The following is a 22398-nucleotide window of genomic DNA, read 5'->3' on the forward strand; positions in this document are numbered from 1 at the left end:
CGGGGAAGGGGTGAGGGCGGCGGCCGCCCGCGCGGCGCAGCCCAGGGACTCGGCGCTCAGGCGCCCGCCGCCCCGGAGGCAGGATGAGCATCGAGATCCCGGCGGGGCTGACGGAGCTGCTGCAGGGCTTCACGGTGGAGGTGCTGAGGCACCAGCCCACAGACCTGCTGGAGTTCGCGCTGCAGCACTTCACACGCCTGCAGCAGGAGAACGAGCGCAAAGGCGCCGCGCGCTTCAGCCATGAGGGCAGGACCTGGGGGGACTCGGGCGCCGCCGCCGGGGGCGGCACCCCCATCAAAGGAGTCAACTTTGCCGAGGAGCCCATGCACGCCGACTCCGAGAACGGGGAGGAGGAGGAGGCCGCGGACGCAGGGGCGTTCAACGGTGAGGCCCGGACCCCCACAGCCCGAGTCTCCCGGACCCCCTGAGCCACCGGGGCTCCTGAGCCCCGATCGCCATTTCCCTCTTTGCGCTTTAATTGAATCTCTTGCCTTCCGCACCTCTCCCCGCATTCTCTACCTTTTCTACCTTGCCATCACGCCCACCCCCTCAGCATCCATTTCTGTCTCCCACTCGCCCACCTTCCTACTCTCTTGTCATGCCCTTCCCACTTCCCTTCCTGGGGTAGGGGCGGGGGTGGAGAGCTGAAAGGTAACGGTGCTTCCCCGCCCATTTGCCCCTTCTTGTCCTGAGAATGGAGGTAGTGGAGGGCCGGCTTGGCGTGGGTAACTACGAGAAAGACAACTTTCTCTGTGGTTGAAGACGGATACCATTGTGCGTGGAGGAAACGGCCTTCCTTGGCGTTCTTTTCGACGCTCATATTGGTTAATGGAGTGTCCAGAAAGAAAAGGAGAGTGTTACATTTCATTGACGGTATCCTTGTTAAAACGGCAGATTCATTCAAAGAACCATGAAATTACATTCACTGGGCAGAACAAAATTTATGGTAATAGCCGTGACATTCTTAGAAACAAAAGTAATCTATTATTTTCCAATTAGCCAGTACTGTGCCATGTTAATTTTGGACACAACAAAGGATTCTACTTTGCTTGCAACCCATGGGGCCTTTGGAATGTGGAAACTGGATAATGGTTTGCTTTTTATTTAACACACATACTTAATGATTGCTTTTTAATATGTATATCTAAGTTGTGTGAGAAACACTGTAGGAAGTTCTGAAAGCATGTTGGTTGTCTTTAGAATGAAAAGCTAGTGAGTAATTGTAAAGACACTGAAGCTGAAAAGAATGAATGGGAAAGAAAAAATAATTGGCAAGTCCCTCCCCATATGCTTACATCCCCAACACACACAACACACACACACTCACAACTTCCCGTATTTACACAACATAACTAAATCCTATCTTTATGGCATCCTAAACTAAAGTACTGTGGTGTGTAAATGTGCGAGTAGTCTCTTTGTGGCGTAAGGCAAACAGGCAGGCAGCGTTGCGCCAGCTTTTATTCACACTGCTTGTGATTTGTGTGTCTGCAGTGCATTTCATATCATGAAAACATTTTAAGGTGGCCTTTCATTTCCTTGTATGTATTCCCAAAACGGTGTTTCTTTTCTTTACAGAATTACATGTTGAAATGGTTGTAAAATCAATGTAATTTTGACTTGCCCAAAGCCCTTACACAAACCCTGGAAATTAGTGTTCTGTGAGGACAAAAGAAGATTGTTACTGTAACATTTAAAAATTTGAACTCCTGGTGTTTCTCAGGATAGACTAATTATAGTCTTCACTTTTTTTTCCCCCACAAGAATTTATGAAATGCGTTCCTTTCTAAAAACAAGAGAAGGATAAAAGTGTATTGGCAGAAACCAATGGATGAACCATGGATTTTTAAAAAAAGGACAAAAGCATCTATCTTATACTTCTGTTATGCTCTTCACACACACACACACACACACACACACACGTGGTTTTCCCAGGTTGGGGGAATCTAGGAACTAAGGGACTTGTAAAGAACTTAGGCATGTTCAAGATACTGTATTGTTAATATGAGTCATAATACTTCACATGATGCTTTTGAAGTGCTTTTGAATTGATGGTTCCATTTTATTCCTTACAATAATGTACATTGTATGAAGAACAGATTTTATTTCTGTTTTTTCAAAAAAAGAAATAGGCAGTTAAATTTTAAATAGCGGGGATCATTTTATGTTGCTGTTGTTTCTAAGACACCTTTGCTGTGAAATGTACTCAATGTGAATTTTTCTTTCTTTATTAACTCACTGTACTATGCATTTTTCCCCAGGGATTTTAAAACTTTAGAGTGCATCCAAAATAATTTGGCCATGATCCCATTCACACATGTGTATACATGTATAACTGAATCTTGTTCACCTTTGTGTTTCCTCGAGTAGGTGCAGTACTTTCGGATATCTTTTATTCTGATCAGTTCTCTTTTGTTAAAAAGAAAAAGGTGAATTGTGTATGTACCCACTGTTATTAAAAAAACAATTGTAGATTTTTTAAAGGATGGACAAACTTTTTGTAAAGAGCCAAATGGTCTTGATTGCAGATTCTTTTTCATTTCTTTTTACAGCCCTGTAAACATGCAAAAAAAAAACCCCACCAAACATTATTCTTCGCTCAGGGGTTATATATAATTGGCTGTGGACCAAGTGTGTAGTTTGTCCACTCCTGGTCCGAGGAAAAAGAGTAACACCACTGGAGAAAAAATAGTAAGAATGAACCTAAGAATTGTAATCCTATAGTTTTAATGTCTGTACTCAAAAAAGTGCCAAAATACTAATGTTTTAGATAGTCTCTTGTCATAGTATAAAGAACAAGAACTGGAAGGCAAGTCTTCATTTACTGTGACATAGCACAAGACCTTCTAGATGAATGATTCTTACATTTTAGTATGCATCTCAAGAATGTTTGGTTCAGAAGTGAACTATCACTGGCACCATTCTGGACGAGCTCTCGCAGGGTAGGACGTGGAATCTAGTTATTTAACAGACATCCCAGGTCATTCTGATACATGTAGTTCCCAGACCATACATTGAGAAACACTGTCAGGAAGTGCATCAGATAGTAATGACAATTATTTACAATTTAAAAGAATTTATTATTATTATTTGTTGTATTTTCTTAATTATCCTAGCTTTTTGAAAAAGTGGAGGCTGGTACTTATCCAGTCTGTTACAGATAATTTGTAGCAAACCGTGACCTGGACAGAAGTGGTCCTGGTCCCATTCCCCGTGCTTGTACCTGTTGAGGAAGAAACCAGGGCCAGTGTTGCTTAAGCATCCTTTATAAGCCATACTCAATTTGAGACCCTTAGTGAGTTTTGTTTGAGACCCTTAATGAGCTTTATAGAGTCCTGGTGTGGTGCCAGACTGCAAAGCTGTTTGAACTTCAAGGTCAATGGTTCAAGCTCACCAGCTGCTCTTCGGAAACCCTGTACAGGGTTGCTGTGGGTTGAAACCGACTCAACAGCACTTAATAACAATGAGCTTTATATCTAACCCATTATCACCGAGTTGATTCCGACTCATAGGACAATAGAAGTTACTCTTTAGGATTTCTGAGACAGTTTTATCTTCAAAGCTCTGAAAAATTAACTTTAACAAGGTCACACACAGAACTAGTCAGTATCAGAGCTTGGTTTCTTTATCCACATAGGTCTGACCCTGAAGCCCAAGGAACGCTTTCTAGATGAGATTACACGTTGGGCTGACTCCCAGGCCAGGATTTCCAGTGATGGGTTAGATCTGCACTGACTGGTACATACTCTCTTTCCTGACTCTTTTAAAGACATACAATAGTATTTGTGAGAGGTCAATATTAAAAGGGAAGGTTTTGACCATGAAACTGGTGCCCCTTGACTTGTAGGAAACAAAGATAGGACCTTTACCCCCAAATGTACTTTAATCTCATAAGCAGACTGAGCACCTATAGTGTTGTCTGGTGCAGGGTTCAGTGGTTTTTGGAGGTCAAATCAGTGGTTGTAGATGATGGCGGTCTTGCCTCCCAAGGGCTGGTAACTTCCCTATCCCTCTCCTATTCTCTTCTAATTTTGTCACTTCTGTGGTTTTTTTTTTTTTTTTAATTCAGTTTATTATCAGCAGATTCTGATGTAAAAGGCACTCTTTATGTGTTAGGATTATACGGTGTAATGATGCTCTCTAAGAGGACTCTTGAAGGCTTGAAAGAAGCTGTAATGAAAATTGGTTAGCATTTACTCTGCCTCCCTCTTTCCCTTCCTACAAAAAGCGAAGTCGGATGTGCCACTTCTGAAAAGGGTAGTGCCCTTTGCTGTTTTGTTATTGCTGTTGAGTTGGCCACCCGTGGGTTACAGAGTAGAGCTGCTCCATAGAATTTTTTTTTTTTAACTATTCATTCATAACAGAAGCAGATCACGAGCCCTCTCTTCCACAGCACTGCTTGCTGGGTGGGTTTAAACCATCAACTTTTAAGTTATTGTTGTTAAAGTGCCGTCGACTTGGTTCCAACTCATAGCAACCCTGTATGGGGTTTCTAAGAAGCAGCTAGTGAATTTGAACCACCGACCTTGCAGTTCAAACTGACCTTTCGGCTCAGTGCCACAAACCCACAGTGCCACAAAGGCGTTCAGTTTATTAGAAGGGTTTACAGTAGGTTAAAAAGTTGGATCAGTACCAATTTGGCAGGCATCACCATGAAATCTTGTGTTACCCAATAATTGCTTTTTTTCCAGTGAAATTGCTGAAATTATAAAGTGAAATAATGGGAACGTTGAAAACAATGTTTCTTTAAAAAAAATGAGCTGATGTATTAGGCTTACCTCTGTGTGCCCTCATTTGAGAACCTGCTTTCTCTTTGGCCACTAAGCTTATTATGAGACAAAGAAGCCAATTGTTAGCTCTTTCCTCATGTAGCTGCCAACATACAATAAGAAAAATTATTTTAACCGGTAGAGTTATCTTGTGCAGCAGACTCATATTGAAAATATACATTTACTCTATCATCAACCTCTTCAATACCTTGTTAATCTGAAAATTTTTGTGAAAGTCACGTTTTGAGATTCATTTTAAATTCAGACATTTAATTTTATGTATGAGGCACTGTGCTAGGCATGTTGACATTTGTTATAATATTAATAGTGTCTACCTCATAAGGTTGTTATAAGACTAGATAGATTCATTTTGTAAGGCCTTAAGAATAGTGCACATAGCAAGTACTGATTACATTTTAAGTGATCTCATTAATATGAAATCGAGCAAAATTTAATGCAGAATAGCAATCTCATTGTGTTTTGTGGAAATGAATTTAGTGTTTGCACTTGAGAGCTGAAATTAAGAAATGAGCTTACATGGCAGTTCCACTTAGAATTTAATGTGAAGTTAGGCTGCACAGTAATAAAACCCACATCCTTTCCACTAGTAATTTGCAGCTAACAGTTCCAGGTTTTTGTAATTAATGAGATTTAAGGTTTTTGGCTAGTAGAGATTTACATAGGACCTTGAAATTTTCCTGAAGTGGACTGCAGCATTCAAAACATGGACTAAAATATTGAAGCCATTATTTTAGTTATGAACATAAAGGAATGGTAGATTTTATAAATATATTTTGAGTTATCAATGGTAATTGTGATTTTCAAACAAGAATTAGTTAAGAGCATTATTCATTCTAACAGTAGCATTGAGTAGATTTGTAGTTTTGGTGTTGCACTGAGGGTTAATGAGCTGGATTGCAAAGTCGGTTTGAGCCACAAGGTCAGTGGTTCAAGCTCACTAGCTGCTCCTCAGAAATCCTATACAGGGTCGCTATAGGTCAGAACCAACTCAGTGGCACTTCCCAACAACAAATTAAGTAGATTTGGAAAATCAAATGATTTGAAATAATGTATTTCTCCTCTTCTTCATCTGTTACTTTTGAGGGAGTAGATAAAAGCAGGAAGGCAATGAAGTCCAGAGAATGAGAAGAAAGGGAGAAAGAGAGAGACGAGCAGGATCACTTGGAAATTAAAGAGTTCCTTCAGTAACTTGGTCAGAAGAGAGGATATAGGAGCATTAAAATAGCAGAACAAAAATTGAGGTATTGGATATTTTCATTTTTTACCTATTTAAAAGATCCAACAGTTTGGCTGTTACTTCATGTAGCTTTCATTTGAGGTTGTACATAAAGCAGTGTGACTGTGGGTGAAACAGGAATAAATTTTTGATGGTTATGCACTGTTGCAAATCTCGTTTCATAGACTCCTGTACATTTCCAACTGTCAAGGTTTTGTTCCTGTGTCAGAAACCCAGTGTGTTTCTTTTTCAATTGTGTAAATACTAATAGAACACCTTGAAGTCATTCAATTAGTCATTTATTTATGACCCATTAAAGAGTCATTTTTCTAGAGTAGTTGCATTGGAGAAGGACTTTGGTGGGGGTTGATGGAATATTTGAGGGTAAGGGATCCTGTGAAGGAAATTGAAGTGATTTACGATAGGGTCAACATTGGAAGTGTTGAGAGTCACATAAAACCAGAAGGAAGGGGCTGAGACCTGGGATGGCTTATGAGGAGAAGGAATGTGTGAAAGTTGAGAGGAAAGATGCTGTGCTCATTTACTCACTGTACAAACATTTATTGAGGACTGACTCCTTGCTTATTTAGAAAACAGAAAAGGTGACTCGTAAATTTACATTTTTCTGGACTTGTGAAGAAACAATTCTTTTGCCAGACACTGTCTCAAAGATAGCATACGTAACCTATTAACAGATTGGGCAACTGAAAGCTAGCCAAATTTAGTAGGTTTTGGTCTTATAAATATGGAGCTCTGGCAGTGTAGTGGTTAGGAGTCGGGCTTCTAACCTCAAGGTCAGCAGTTCGAAACTACCACAAGCTGTTCAGTGGGAGAAAAATGAGGCTTTCTGCTCCCGTAAAGATTTACAGCCTCGGAAACCCTGTACAGGGTCACTCTGAGCCAGAACTGACCACAACACACCACCACCACCATTCATAGAATCAGCACTAATGCTTTGTATGCTATTTATGTTTATTTACATATTATAAGTTCTTTTCCTATCATCAAGGTGATGAAGCTTAAAAGGCTGGACTGAAAGAAAGGTACTTTTGTATTTGACTTTGCTTTTAGCATTTCCACTTTGCTCTTTGATTCTTTTTCCATGTAATCATTTCTAGACTTTATTTTTGTATCAATTGATTAAAAAGAGACACTTGGAAAAGAAAAAAGGACTGGTGGCTTTCCTGAGCGGGGTGAATTCCAATTCTTGTGGTTTTGGTCCTGTTCTTGTAATCCTTCCTGGCTTCTCCATACTTTTTAGTTGTAGTTGGGACCGTCACAAAACCCTTCTCTAAAAGCCTCACTTATGATGCTGATCATTATCTTTATTTTATGAGAGCAAGTTTTACATTCTGCAAATTCAAAATGACTCAGACTATTCCATTATGTAATTATTTTGTGGAAAGAATTTAAGCTAAAATTTTCAGGTCATGGCTTTCATGAAAACAAAACAATCTAAAAAAAATCAAATATAAACATAGTTGGTATAACATTTATAAATGTTTCAGCAATAGATTCTGCCATGTGTAGCTTAATATGTTTGGAAACGAAAAAAAATATATATCATTCTAGTCACTGCTTTTAAAAAATGTTTATTTAATAATAAAAAAGACAAAAGGTCAAAATATAAACACATGTTCCACATAAAAATGAAGCCAAAAAGATACACTGTATGCAGTTATTCCGGTATCTGTTTGTCTAGGGACTGACATTGTTTAACTTACATTAGCTGTTCCAAGATAAAACAGTTCATGGAAGTGATATTAAGGGAATTTTTTTGGGGGGGTGGGGGTGGGGGCAGGGAGGCATTTACAAAGAAGGAAAATTTCAATTTGCTTCAATACATTTCAGTAAGATCCCAAAAAACATTTTTGAAAGGTCATGTTAATTAAAACAAGACTCAGCAGTTTCATTAGTTATAATAGGTAGGTGTTTGTTAAATGGTATTCTTTTTATTTAAAAGTGATTGTTGACATTAATATTATTAATATGATAGCATGGTATGGCCCTGTGGGTTCATGCACTAGGCTGCAAAGTTGCTTTGAACCTCAAGGTCGCTGGTTCAAGCTCACCAGCTGCTCCTCGGGAACCCAATACAGGGTCACGATGGGTGGGAACATACTTGACAGAACTTAACAACAACACTGAATATGCCGTAGAGCAGAATCTTTGAGGAAATCAGGCATCTTCTCAAGTAGAGCTATGTAAGAATGCATGCATTTGTACTTTGCCCATGATACTTAAGTATTTTTTTTTTTACATTAAATTGAATTTTTGAAAACAAAGTAATAGTAAATGTGTGACAATGTATATTTCTAAAAGTGATTGAAATCTTCAACATGTATGTATTTTAAATAGTCAAATAATATTTTGTTGTTAGGTGTCGTCCAATTGGTTCCAACTCCTATGACCCTGTATAGTGTTTCTGAAGCTGTGAATCTTTGCAGGAGCAGAAAGCCTCACTTTCTCCCCCAGAGCAACTGATGGACTCAAACCTCCAACCTTGTGGTTTGAAGTCCTGTACTTATCTTCTAGAGCCCCCACCCCGCACTCCTGAATTAATCTTTTAGTGCATTTAAAAATATATTTATGAATTATAAAGCCTTTAACCCATCTTTAATTCAGTTTCACAGAGTTACTTCATTATGTTTAAACTTTAAAAAAATGTTAATATGATAAAGCAAAATTCATGGTTTACAGTTATATACACCCACTGCCATCAAGTCTTCTTTCCTATGCTTTCCCCAGCATTCTCTTGTTGTAGTTATTGTTGTTAAGTGTCATAGAGTCAGTTCTGACCCAGCTGGTGAGCTTGAACCGCTGACCTAGCTGTGCAAGCCAACTTTGCAGTCTAGCACATTAACCTACAGTGCCACACCAGAACTACCACTAAGTTGATAAAATGGTCACTCGAGGTCCCTTCCACTGCTTGATACTTCTTGAACCTAGTAGTTTAGTGCAGGGGATATACAGTTAGATAGTTTTTACTTGCCAATGACTTAATAATATTAAGTTTGTTGTTGTTGTTAGGTGCCATCAAGTCGGTACCGACTCATGGTGACCTTACACACAGCAGAATGAAACACTGCCTGATCCTGGGCCAGCCTCACTACTGTTGCCACGATGGAGCCCATTGTTGCTGCCACTTGGCCAATCCATCTCATTGGGGGTCTTCCTCTTTTTCTCTGACCCTCCATCTTACCAAACATGATATCTTTCTCCAGCGACTGGTCCCTCCTGACAATATGTCGGAAGTATGAGAGACGAAGTTGGGCCATCTTGGCCTCCAAGGAGCACTATGGATGTGTTTCTTCCAAAACGGATCTATTGGTTCTTTTGGCAGCCCCTGGCACTTTCAGTATTCTCCAACACAATAACTCCAAAATACTGTCTTCCTTATTTACTGTCCAGCTTTCGCATGCATATGAGGTTATTGAAAATACCATGGTTTGCGTCAGGCGCACCTTAGTTCTCAAGCTGACATCTTTGCTCTTCAACACTTTAATAAGGTCTTGTGCAGCAGATTTGCCTAATGCAATATGTTGTTTGATTTCCTGATTGCTGCTTCCTTGTGTGTTGATAGTTGATCCAAGAAGAATGAAGTCCTTGACAACTTCGATCCTTTCTCCGTTGATAAGAATGTTGTTTATTGGTCCAGTAGTGAGGATTTTTGTTTTCTTTACATTGAGATGTAATCCATACCGAAGGCTGTGCACTTCGATCTTCATCAGTAAATATTTTAAGTCTTCTTTACTTTCAGCAAGCAAGGTTGTATCATCTGCATATCGTAAGTTGTTAATGAGTCTTCCTCCAGTCCTGATGCCACGTTTTTCTTCAGATAACCCAGCTTCTTAGATTATTTGCTCAGCATACAGGTTGAATAAATATGGGGAAAGAATACAACCCTGTCATACACCTTTCTTAATTTTAAACCATTCAGTATTCCCATGTTCTATTCAAACAAATGCCTCTTGGTCCAGGTACAGATTCCTCATGAGCACAAGTAAGTGTTCCGGAATACTCATACTTTGCAATGTTGTCCATAGCTTCTCATGATCCACACAATCAAAAGCCTTTGCATAGTCAATAAGACACAGGTAAACATCTTTCTGATATTCTCTGCTTTCAGTCAAGATATTAAGTAGTGACGTGAAAAATCTGAAACAGTGGATAGTTTTTTTTAAAGCATGACTTTGTTTTGCCATGGAACTCTGGTCTTACCATTTCGGCCTAAAACATTTGATTTGCACTGTAAGAAAGGAGAGATTCCTCTCAAGGCAGCATAGGCCGTTATTTTTAAGAAATTATTAATGAGTATTTGGAGTCCTGCTGTAGCACTATAGGATAAGCACTGGACCACAAGATCAGTTTGAACCATAAGATTGGTGGTTCAAACTCACCAGCTGCTCCTCAAAACCCTATACAGGTCGTTGTGAGCTGGAACCGACTTGACGGCACTTAACAACAACATAGGAATTTTGAGGAGCCCCGGTAGCATATTGGGTCTGCAAGGTCAACAGTTCAAATCCATCAGCCGCTCCATGGGAGAATGAGGCTTTGTGCTCTCATAAAGCTTTATAACCTCAGAAACCCTCTACAGGGTCACTAGGAGTTGGCACTGACTCGACGGCACACAACCACCACCAGCACCAGCACCACTACTATATGAATTATTGAATAGAGAACTGACATGCTCTGTAAACCTTATCCCAATTTACAATAAGTTTTTAAAGAGTTGTTAATGAAAGATGTTAAAGTCTTTAGAGCATTTGATTGTTTCAGACTTTAAAAATAATCCATGCTTCTTTAACAGTATAAACCATCTGTTAATACTATTTGAAATTCAAGGTAAAACATACCAAAAAAAAGCGAGTAGAATAAAGCTTTGCTTCACTTTTCTACCATTGCCTGCCTTCCCTGGAGAATTAATGTTGAACTGGCAGAATAAATCAATTTGTACATATAAAATATGCACATTTATGGTCTTACTTCTTTTTTAAGCTAATCATTTTTTTTTTTTTAACTTAGGAAAAGAGTAGGTAAGATGACTGAAAGTAGTAAGTTTATTCAAATGAGGCAGATGATTATAGTAAAAACATAAAAATATGCCTGAAATATAAATTAATTGGGAAAAAAGTATTCCCATTTAGTTGACGGCTTTTCATTTCCTCATGTCATAATATTTATAAAAGTATGTGCTTGATTGGACACATTTATACCACTCCAAGGTTTACATTAGTATGTGGTTTTATTCCTAAAACCCGTAATTCTGTACTTTCTCAACTACAAATGGCTAATATCTTAATATATTTTTAGAAGGGAACAAAGTCAATTATTTTAGATATTGCTATTGTGAGAAGATACAAGTCTTTGGCTTCGATTTGACTGTCATTAGCATGTAAATCATAGTTTACCCACTAAGCAGTATTACAACTTTTGATTCATACTGTTGTTGTTAGGTGTCGAGTCTGTATTAACTCAGAGTGATCCTACATATAACATCCTCATGTTCCTTGCTTTGTTTGAGACCATTATTGCAGCCACTGGGTCAGTCCCATCTCTTTAGGGGTCTTTCGGTTTTTCGCTGATCTTCTCTTTTACCAAGCATTATAATCTTCTCCAAGGACTGATCCCTCTTGATAACATGTCCAAAGTATGTGAGATGAGTTCTCACCATCCTCCCTCCTGAGGAACATTTTGGCTATGCTTCTTCCAAGACAGATTTGTTTATTATTCTAGCAGTCTGTGGTAGATGAGGGGGCTTCAAAAAGTTTGTGGAAAAAAAAATTTTTTTTTTTTTTTAAATGGAATTTTTCACAAAATTTTTGAAACTCATTCATATTCAATGATTTGTCAATATCTTAATTCCAAAGCATCAATTTTTCTTCATTCTTCTTGTTCATTGTCCAGCTTTTGCATGCAGGTGAGGAGATTGAAAATATCTTGGCTTGAGTCAGGTGCACCTTAATCCTCAAAGTGAAATCTTTGCTTTTTAATATTTTAAAGAGGCCTTTTGCATCAGATTTGCCTAATACAATGTTTGATTTCCTGACTGCTGCTTCCATGGGCATTGATTATATAGATGAAAATAAAATTAAATCCTTGATAACTTCAATATTTTCTCCTTTTATCATGATGTTGTTTTTTGGGCCAGTGATAAGAATTCCTGTTTTCTTTATATTGATGTGTAATCTGTCTTGACAATCTCTGTGATATCCCATGCGAGTAGAGTTTTACTAAAGGTAATACAGAAATGGCTGCAAGCATACATTGACAGAGAACTTTCAGATGTTCAAGCCAGATTCAGAAGAGGCCATAGAATGAGGGATATCATTGCTGATGTCCAATGGATCTTGGCTGAAATCAGAGAATATCAGAAAGATGTTTACCTGTGCTTTATTGACTACGCAAAGGCTTTCAATTATGTGGATCATGACAAGCTATGGACAACATTGTGAAGTATGAGTATTCCAGAACACTGGACCAAGAAGCAGTTGTTTGAACAGAGCATGGGAACACTGAATGTTTTAAAATTGGGAAAGGTGTGCGACAAGGTTGTGTTCTTTCACCATACTTATTCAACCTGTATGCTGAGCAAATAATCCGAGAAGCTGGGTTCTATGAAGAAAAACATGGCATCAGGATTGGAGAAAGACTCATTAATAACCTGCGATATACAGAAGATACAGCCTTGCTTGCTGAAAGTGAAGAGGACTTGAAACATTTACTGATGAAGATCAAAGAGCATAGCCTTCGGTATGGATTACATCTCAATGTAAAGAAAAAAAATCCTCACCACTCGACCAATAAACATTTTTATCAATGGAGAAAAGGTTGAAGTTGTCAAGGACTTCATTCTTCTTGGATCAACTATCAACACTCATGGAAGCAGCAGTCAAGAAATCAAAACGACATATTGCATTAGGCAAATCTGTTGCACAAGACCTTTTTAAAGTGTTGAAGAGCAAAGATGTCAGCTTGAGGACTAAGGTGTGCCTCACGTAAACCATGGTATTTTCAATAACCTCATATGCATGGGAAAGCTGGACAGTGACTAAGGAAGACTGTAGAAGAAGTGATGCTTTTGAGTTATTGTGTTGGAGGAGAATATTGAAAGTGCCAGGGGCTGCCAAAAGAATCAATAGATCCGTTTTGGAAGAAATGCATCCAGAGTGTTCTTTAGAGGCCAACATGGCCAAACTTCGTCTGTCATACATCAGACATACTGTCAGGAGGGACCAGTTGCTGGAGAAGGATGTCATGTTTGATAAGATGGAGGGTCAGAGAAAAAGAGGAAGACCCCCAACAAGATGGATTGTCCAAATGGCAGCATCGATGGACTCAAGTGTGACAAAAGTAGTGAGGTTGGCCCAGGATCGGACAGTGTTTCATTCTGCTGTGCATGAGGTTGCTATGAGTCAGTACCGACTCGATGGCACTTAATAACAACAATCTGTCTCGAAAGCTGTAGTGTTTGAGCTTCATCAACAAGTGCTTCAAATCCTCTTTGCTTTCTGTAATCAGTTATATCATCTGCATATCACAGGTGGTTTAGTAGTCTTCCAATCCTGATGCCACGTTCTTCTTCATATAATCCAGCTTCTAGTATTATTTATGCAGCATACAGATCAAATAAGTATGGTGAAAGGATATAAAACCTTGATGCACACCTTTCCACATTTTAAACCGTGCAATAGCTCTGTATTCTTTTAGAATGAGGTTTTGTTTTTGGTTTTTTTTGTACATGTACAGTTTGACATGAGTACAATGAAGTGTTCTGGAAATCCCATTCTTTGTAATGTTATCCGTAATTTATTACAATCCACATAGTTGTATGTCTTTTTAGTAGAACAGAAGTAAACATCTTTCTGTGCCCTCAGCCAAGATCCATCTGATATCAGCAGTGATATCCCTCACACCATGTCCTCTTCGGAATCCAGTTTAAATTTTTGGCAGTTCCCAGTTACTGTATTGTCGCAACCAATTTTGAATGATCTTTCTAAAAAAATTTGCTTGCGTGTGATATTAATAAGGTTCTTTAATAATTCCCAGTCTTTCTTTGGAATAAGCACACTTATGGATCTCTTCCAGTAAGTTAACCAGGTACTGTCTTCCAAATTTCCATAGACAAGTGAGTGTTTGAAGCATTGCATCTGTTTGTTGAAGTATCTCAATTAGTAATTCAGTCAGTTCTTGAAGCCTTTTTTTTTTTTTTTCCCACCAATGCCATTGCTACCTCCTGAAATGGTTAAATGTCCACCAGTTCTGTTTTGTCCATCCTTCTTTGATGCTCCCTGTATCATTCAATTTCTTGCCCATTTGTTGTTAGGTGCAGATCTCACGCAGAACACAACGAAACACTGAACACTGCTCAGTCCTGTACCATCCTCACAATTGTTAGCTGGAACCTATTGCTGCTGCCGCTGTGCCAATCCAGCTCTTGGGCGGGGTGGGGGGTGGGGGGTGGGCTTAGAATCCTTTAATTCTGCAACGTGAGGCTAGAATTTTTCCTTCCTTTGTTTCAGCTGGAGAAATGCTGAGCACGTTCTTTTCTTTTGGTTTTTTTAACTCCTAGCCTTTGCATGTTTCATTATAGTACTTCACTTTGTCTTCTCAAGCTGTCCTCAAAAATTTTTTGTTAAGCTCTTTGACTTCGTCATTTCTTCCGTTTAATTTAGCTAACAACAGTGACATATTCAAAAGCAAGTTTCAGAATCTTTTCTGACATCCATTTTGATCTTTTCTTTCTTTCCTTTTCTTCCTCCCTCCCTTTCTCCCTCTCTCCTTTTCTCTTTTTGGTGACTTTCTTCTTTTATCGAACATGGTGTCCTTAATATTATCCAACAACTTGTCAACTTGTCTCCATTTTAGTGTTCTGTGCATCTCAATTCCAGTGGGATATACTCAGTGTTGTGCTTTGACTCTCATGGACTTGTTTTAATTTTCTTCAGCTTCGACTTGAACTTGCAGATGAGAGCTTGATGGTCTGTTCTGTAGTCAGATCCTGGGCTTGTTCTGACTGATGCTGCTGAGCTTCTCCATTGTCTGTTTCCACAGATGTGGTCAATTTGATGTCTGTGTGTCCCATCTGGCGAGGTCTACATGTATTGTTGCCATTTATGTTGCTGAAAAAAGGCATTTCCATGAATAAGTTTTGGTCTTGCAGATTCCTATCATGCCATCTCCCACATCATTTATATCATCATGGTCAATTTTTCCAATTACTAGTCCTCTTTTGGAGTCCTGGTGTGGTGCTGAGGGTTAATGTGCTGGACTGGAAAGTCAGTTTGAACCACAATGTTGGAGGTTCAAGCTCACCAGCTCTTTTCAGAAAGCCCATTCAGGGTCACTATGGGTCAGAATCGACTCAGTGGCACTTAACAACAACAACAACAGTTTCCTTTGTTCCACCTTTTGTATTCTTATCACCAGTGATTAACAGTGCATCTCGATGGCATGTTTAATCAATTTCAGACTTCAGAGCTTGGTAAAACTTTTTAATTTCTTCAACTTTTGCATTAGTGGTTGGTACATAAATTTTAGTAATAAATGTATTAGCTTATCTACAGTTAGCAGTCCAGTGCTTACTTTACAGCACTGTACCCAGACCCCATTGTCTTCCTTATAGGCATATGGATATTACTCTATTATGGATGGCGTTGTACCTCAGACTAGATCTTAAAATGTGTTTTTTTTAATGTTGACTTTTTCATTCCTGGCAAAGCAGACTATATGATTTATCTGAGTCAGAATGGCTAACACCAGACCTTTGAAGATCACCAATGCCTAGGCTCTTTATGCATTCCATATCTTTTTTGAAAACTTCAAATTTCCTAGATTCATACTTTGTACATTTCATATTCAAATTGTTAGTGGATTTTTGCATGTATTTCTTTTCACTTAGACTCATGTCACATCAGCAAATGAAGATCCCAAAAGCTTTGCTCCATGAATGTCCTTAAAGTCAACTCTGCTTTGAGAAGGAAGCTCTTCCCCCAGTCGTATTTTGAGTGCCTTCCAGCCTGAGGGCCTCATCACTTGGTGTTTTATCTAACAGTGCTCCACTCCTAATCACAGTTTTTCAGAAGTGGACTGTCTTTTCCTACTTCTTAGTCTGTTTCGCTCTGGAAGCGCTGTGGAAAGCTGTCTACCACTGTGAGCCTGCTGGCATAGCTTCACAGCAACACAAAATCCACCACAGTATAACAAACTGACAGACAAGTGGGAGACTTATCGTACACACCTTTGTGGAAATAATTTACCCATTCTTTCAATACGTGGTGTGTTTTTTTTAACGTTTTGTTGTTACAGTGTTGTAGTGAACATTGTGTGTCTTAGTGTGTCTCCTTATGCAAATGTGCTAAAATTTTTACCAAGAAGACTTTTTAAAACATTGCATGGACCCCTTTGGAGTACCCTGCCCCTAAAACCTTTTCACAAGAGTTCATGGACTCAGTGAGAAGGTCTTGGGGACAGGATCATTAATATTGTAAAGAATGTCATTTGCCTTTTATTAAATTTTCATTCTTTCACAATTGTACACTGCAGTTTGCCAGAGATACATGATGAATTATATTTTAGAAGATTAAGGCAGAGTTGATATGACAGATTTGTCACAATGGAAGAATAAATCATACTTCTCAATGTTTGCTTTTTAAATAAAATTTACATATAAATATGCTATTTATGATAATGTGAAATTATTTTATAGTTGGTTATAAGTAAATACTACTTTTAGATTATCCATTTGAATTTCAAGTACAGTAAATATTGATGGGCATAATCAATGTTAAAACAAATACTTTTTATGAGTATCAAGAGTTTTTCAAAGCAAAAAGTTTAAGGGCTACTACTGTAGGATATATGTGCATACATAAACACCACTCTTCTGTCAGTTTGTCATGTTGGTGGCTTTCAACACATGGTGAAGTGCATGTTGCTGTGATGTTGTCAGCTGTGCCATCAATATGTTAAATACCAGCAGGGTCAGTCATGATGGGTGGGTTTCAGCTGAGCTTCCAGACTAAGACAGACTAGAAAGAAAGAGAACTGGACTACTTCAGAATGTTTAGCCACTGAAAAATGTATGGATATCAGGGAGACATTGTCAGGTATGATGTCTGAAAATGAAAACATTATGGATAGTACCAGAATATTGTCATATATAATACCAGAAAATGATTGCCTCGGGTTGAAGGCACTCAAAATACAACTGGTGAACTTCCTCCTCAAAGTTGAGTTGACTGTGATGATGCGAATGTAGTAAAACTTCATTTGCTGATGGGGCATAACTCAAAATGAGGAGAAACAGCTGTAAACATCCATTAGTTATTGGAACATGGAATATATGTAGTATGAATATAGGAAAATTGGAAGTTGTCAAAAATGAAATGGAACACATAAAGATCAATATCTTTAGCATTGGTGAAATAGATTGATATCGACCATTTTGAATCTGACAGTCTTATTGTTTACTATGCGGGAATGATAAATTGAAGATGGTTGACATTGAATTCATCATCAAAAAGAACATTTCAAGATCTCTTTTGAAGTACGATGCTGTCTGTGATAGGATAATATCCATACATCTACAAGGAAGACCAGTTAATTACCACTATTATTCAAAATTTTGCACCAACATATAAAACCAGTGATGATAAAATTGAAGAATTTTACCAACTGCTTCAGTGTGAAATTGATCAGCATGCAATTATATATTGATAATTATTGGTGATTGGATGCAAAGGTTGAAAACAAGGCTCATTAGTTGGAAAATATGATAGGTGATAGATACTCATGCTGGATATCACATGACAGGATGTTACAAGACCAATGACTTCTTCATTACAAATACCTTTTTAAAGTAACATAAAAGACAGCTATACACATGAACCTCATCAGAAAAAATACACAGAAATCAAATTGACTACATCTGTTGGAAGAAACGGTGTAAAAGCTCCATATCATCAGCCAAAATAAGGTCAAGGGAAAACTGTGAAACAGACCATCAATTGCTCCTATGCAAGTTCAGGCTGAAACTGAAAAAAATAAAACCAAGGCCACTAGAGCCAAAATATGGCCTTGAGTCAAGTTGTTGTTGCTAAGTGCTGTTGAGTCCGTTCCGACTCATAGTGATGCTTTATGGAGTTTCCAAAGGCTGGTGAGTTTGAATCAACAACCTTGTGATTCAAACTGACCTTGTGGTCGAGGGCTTATCCTACAGCACCATACCAGGACTTCAACCTTGAGTATATCCCACCTGAATTTAGAGACCATCTCAAGAACAGATTTGATTCATTAGACACTATGCATCAAATGATTAAAGACCTGAAGACTTGGGAGAAGACATCAAGAACATCATACAGGAAGAAAGCAAAAGGTCATTAAGAACACAAGAAAGAAGGAAAAGACCAAACTGGATGTTAGAAAAGACTCTGAAACTTGTGCTCTGATAAGTTGAGATAAGATGTTAAAGCAAACTGAAGAAGTGAGGAGGTAAAAGAGCTAAACAGAAATTTTCAAAGGTCAGCTGAAGAAGACAGGGTCACATATTATAAGGAAATGTGCAAAGACCTGGAGATAGAACACTAAACACTCAACATTTCTCAAGCTCAGAGAACTGAAGAAAAAATTCAAGCCTTGACTTGAAATTATTGAAGGATTCTATGGACAAAATATTGAATGATGCAAAAAACATCAAAAGAAGATGGAAGGAATACGCAGAGTCACTGTATCAAAAAGAAATTGTGATGTTCAACTATGTCAAGAGATAGCATATGATCAAGAACCAATGGTACTGAAGGAAGAAGTCAAAAGTGCACTGAAGGCATTGGCAAAGAACAAGCCTCTGGGAATTGATGGAATATAAATTGAAATATTTAAACAAACTGATGCACCACTAGAGGCACACACTCATTATGGCAAGAAATTTGGAAGACAGCTACCTGGCTAACGGATTAGAGGAGATCCATTTGTGCCCAGTCCAAAGAGGTGACCCAATGGAATTTGGAAATCATCAGACAATATCATTAATAATACATGCAAGTAAAATTTCTCTAAAGATAATTCAAAAACAGCTGCAACAGTACATTGACAGGGAACTGCCAGAGGTTCTAGCCAGATTCAGAAAAGGACGTGTAACGAGGTATATCATTACTGTCATAAGATGGATCCTGGCTGAAAGCAGACAATACTAGATAGATATTTACATGTGCTTTATTGACTATGCAAAAGCTTTCGACTGTGTGGATCATGACAAGCTATGGATAACATTGAGAAGAATGAGTATTCCAGATAACTTAATTGTGCTCATGAGGAACCTGTACTAGACCAAGAAGCATTTTTTTCCCAGCAGACTGGCTTAAAGTAAGGAAAGGTGTGTACCAGGGTTGTATTACTTCATCATACTTCTTCAGTCTGTATGCTGAGCAAATAATCCCAGAAATGATTGTATGAAGAATATGGAATTAGGATTGGAGGAAGACTCATAACAACCTGCAACATGCAGATGAAATAACCTTGCATGGATTCCACCTCAATGTAAAGAAAACAAAAATCCTCATCACTGGGCTGATAAATAATATTATGATAAATGGAGAAAAAAATTGAAGTTCTCAAAGACTGTTAAAAGGAAAACTAAACCACAATTTTTGTGGTTTTGTTTGGATCCACTATCAACATGTATGGAAGCAGCAGTCAAGAACTCAAACAACGTATTGCATTAGGTAAATATGCTGAACAAGACCTCTTCAAAGTGTTTAAGAGCAAAGATGTCAGTTTAAGGACTAAGGTGTGCCTGACCCAAGCCATGGTATTTTCAGTAGCCTCATATGCATGTGAAAGTTGAACAGTGAATAAGGAAGACCGTAGAAGAATTGATGCATTTGAATTGGAGAAAAATGTTAAAGATACCATGGACTGTCATAAGAACAAAGGAATCTGTGTTGGAAGAAGTACAGTTAGAAGCCAGGATGGCCAGTCATCTCTCATACTTTGAACACATTATCAGGATGAACCAGTCTTTAGAGAAGGACATCATGCGTGGTAAAGTATTCGGTCAGCAAACAAGGTGAAGACCCCAACAAAATGGCAGAAGCAATGGGCACAAGTATAACAATAGTGAGAATGGCGACTCAGGATCCGGCAGTGTTCGTTAAAGGTTGGGGAGTTGTAGAGGATGTGCAGCAGTTGTACCAGTTTATACTCCCATAAGCAGTGTAAAAGAATCCTGGTTTGCAGTATTCAAGACCTTTTTTTAAAATTTTGTGTGGTAAACTTTTGATGACTGCTTAATTTCAAAAATGGTTTTCAACCTGATTTTTTATTTCTAACAGTGTGTTTGAAGAATTTATAATTTAGTTATAAACAGCAATCGTGTATCTTAGTTTTCAAACTTGTTAACTTGAAGTTGTTCACCTTATTTACTTGCTTGCGGTATTTCAAATATATACCGAATTATATAATCCCCTTTTCTTAGCTCTTGTTCAAAATTTCACTACAAGTGTCTTTAACCTGATTCTATTGAGACTTTGTGTTTCCTAGTTTGTTTATTTTTGCTATTATATTTATTTTATTCTTCTGATGCTTATTCAGTTATTTTTATATCTCATCTTGCTACTTTGAATAAATGAGTAAGAGTGTATGAATGGATGCTTCAGTACTGTTGTCAAATAACACTTCAATTATCTTTCATTTCTAAATATTTTGCAATTTGCATTATGATTTCCTCTTTTACTAAAGGTTATTTTAGAAGTGCATTTGAAATCTTCCAGAAATGAAACCCAGTTTTTAAATTCCAGTAGAACGTTTTGTAATAATGGAAATGTTATCTACTTTTGCCCTTCAGTTCAGTAGCCACTAGCTGCATGTGGCTACTGAGCACTTGAACTATAGCCCTAATGATCAGGGAATTGAATGATTCATTTTTGTTCATTTTCATTAACTTAAATTGTGTTTATTTTCAATAGCCACATAAGATTAACATATTGGACATCACAGCCATATGATAAAGACCATACCCAAATTCAGAGCTAAATAACACTTATAACAGAGTGAAAATAACCACAAAAAAACTTGGTAGTAAGTTAATTGCATACCAGAACTTTTTCTTGTTGTTGAGTGCCGTCGAGTTGGTTCCAACCATAGCGACCCTGTATAGTGTTTCTGAGGAGCAGCTGGTGAACTTGAACATTCAAACTGACTTTGCAGTCCAGTGCATTAACCCACAGCACCACACCAGGACTCTACCCTTTAATGAAAAATTACATAATCCAGAATTCCATCCGTGATCATACATACTGTCCAGCCTACAATTAAAATTACTAGACATGTGAAGAAGTGGGGGAAATTAACCCAGAGTCCAGACAAACAGCAGTCAATTTAAATAGTCTTTGAGATGAACCGGATGTTGGAATTGGCAGTTAAAGACTTAAAAGCTACTATTTTAAGTAAACTCAAGTGGGCTTCATCCTAGAAATGCAAGGTTATTTTAACATTTGAAGTCATTTACTGTTTGTTGTGACTTTTTGAAAGTATGGCACTTTGAATTCTGTAGCTTTTGGCTTAAGTGGTTTTCTCAGTAATCTAGTCTGGATTGTTTACTCTTACAGACAGAACATTGGTCTTCAAGAATCTGCACTTCACATATATTTGACCTTACAGCTTTAGAAGAGACAGTTTATGGTATAGAGAAGCAAAGATTTGAATTTTTGTGGTTTTGACAGTAATTCAAATAACGTGGTTTTATATGCATGGCCACCTTAACTCTGTTCTAACTGAAGCTAGTTTTCTTCCTGTCCTTAAGAGGCTGCTAAGGTCATCATGAATTAAAAAGTGGAAAATCATGTTCATTCATAAGTAAAAGTTTTCTTTTTGGTTAATAGTTATATTTTATTACCAAGATATTTTAAGATAGCAATTGTATTTTAAGGAATTTGCTTTATGAATAAAAAGAATGCAAATGCACATCTTTTAGTGTTTCTTCAAGTTTGCACCTGTTCTGTCCTGTTTCCAGCCATGCTCCACATGTCTAAGTAGTTAGACACCTGATGTCTGTGGCATATGCTGTATTATCTAAAAAGAACAAAACTGATTTCACAAATTCAAGCTTCACCTTATGTCTGACCGTAAGTTCTCTGAGGACATGTGATTCCTTATCTTCTTAGGACCAAGATGGCGGAACTTTGTCCCGCATCTTCCAGTGAGACTCTGCCATGTTATATTCTAGTTCCTCCAGTTCTTGAATTACATTAGATTCTTAGCTATGTATCAGGAACAACTCAAGGACTCTCCTGACAGTGGTCTGGAATGGCTCTGTTGTTGTTAGGTGCTATCAAGTCACTTCCAACTCATAACAACCCTGTATAGGGTTTGTGAAGTTCAAACAGAACTTGT

At 38.1% G+C, this 22398-nt stretch overlaps 1 protein-coding gene across 1 annotated transcript in view; it reads left to right on the plus strand.

Moving 5' to 3' along the window:
• The first annotated feature begins 63 nt into the window (after positions 1-63).
• PRKAR2B (protein kinase, cAMP-dependent, regulatory, type II, beta) overlaps positions 64-22398 on the plus strand; it is a 108453-nt gene continuing 86118 nt past the window's right edge. Inside the window, exon 1 of the mRNA XM_006859267.1 lies at positions 64-384. Within this exon, the coding sequence (XP_006859329.1) occupies positions 84-384 (301 nt within the window). The 5' untranslated portion in view covers positions 64-83. The remainder of the gene's footprint in view (positions 385-22398) is intronic.

Source organism: Chrysochloris asiatica, unplaced genomic scaffold (assembly GCF_000296735.1).
Source record: "Chrysochloris asiatica unplaced genomic scaffold, ChrAsi1.0 scaffold00032, whole genome shotgun sequence".
In the NCBI taxonomy this organism is placed as follows: domain Eukaryota; kingdom Metazoa; phylum Chordata; class Mammalia; order Afrosoricida; family Chrysochloridae; genus Chrysochloris; species Chrysochloris asiatica.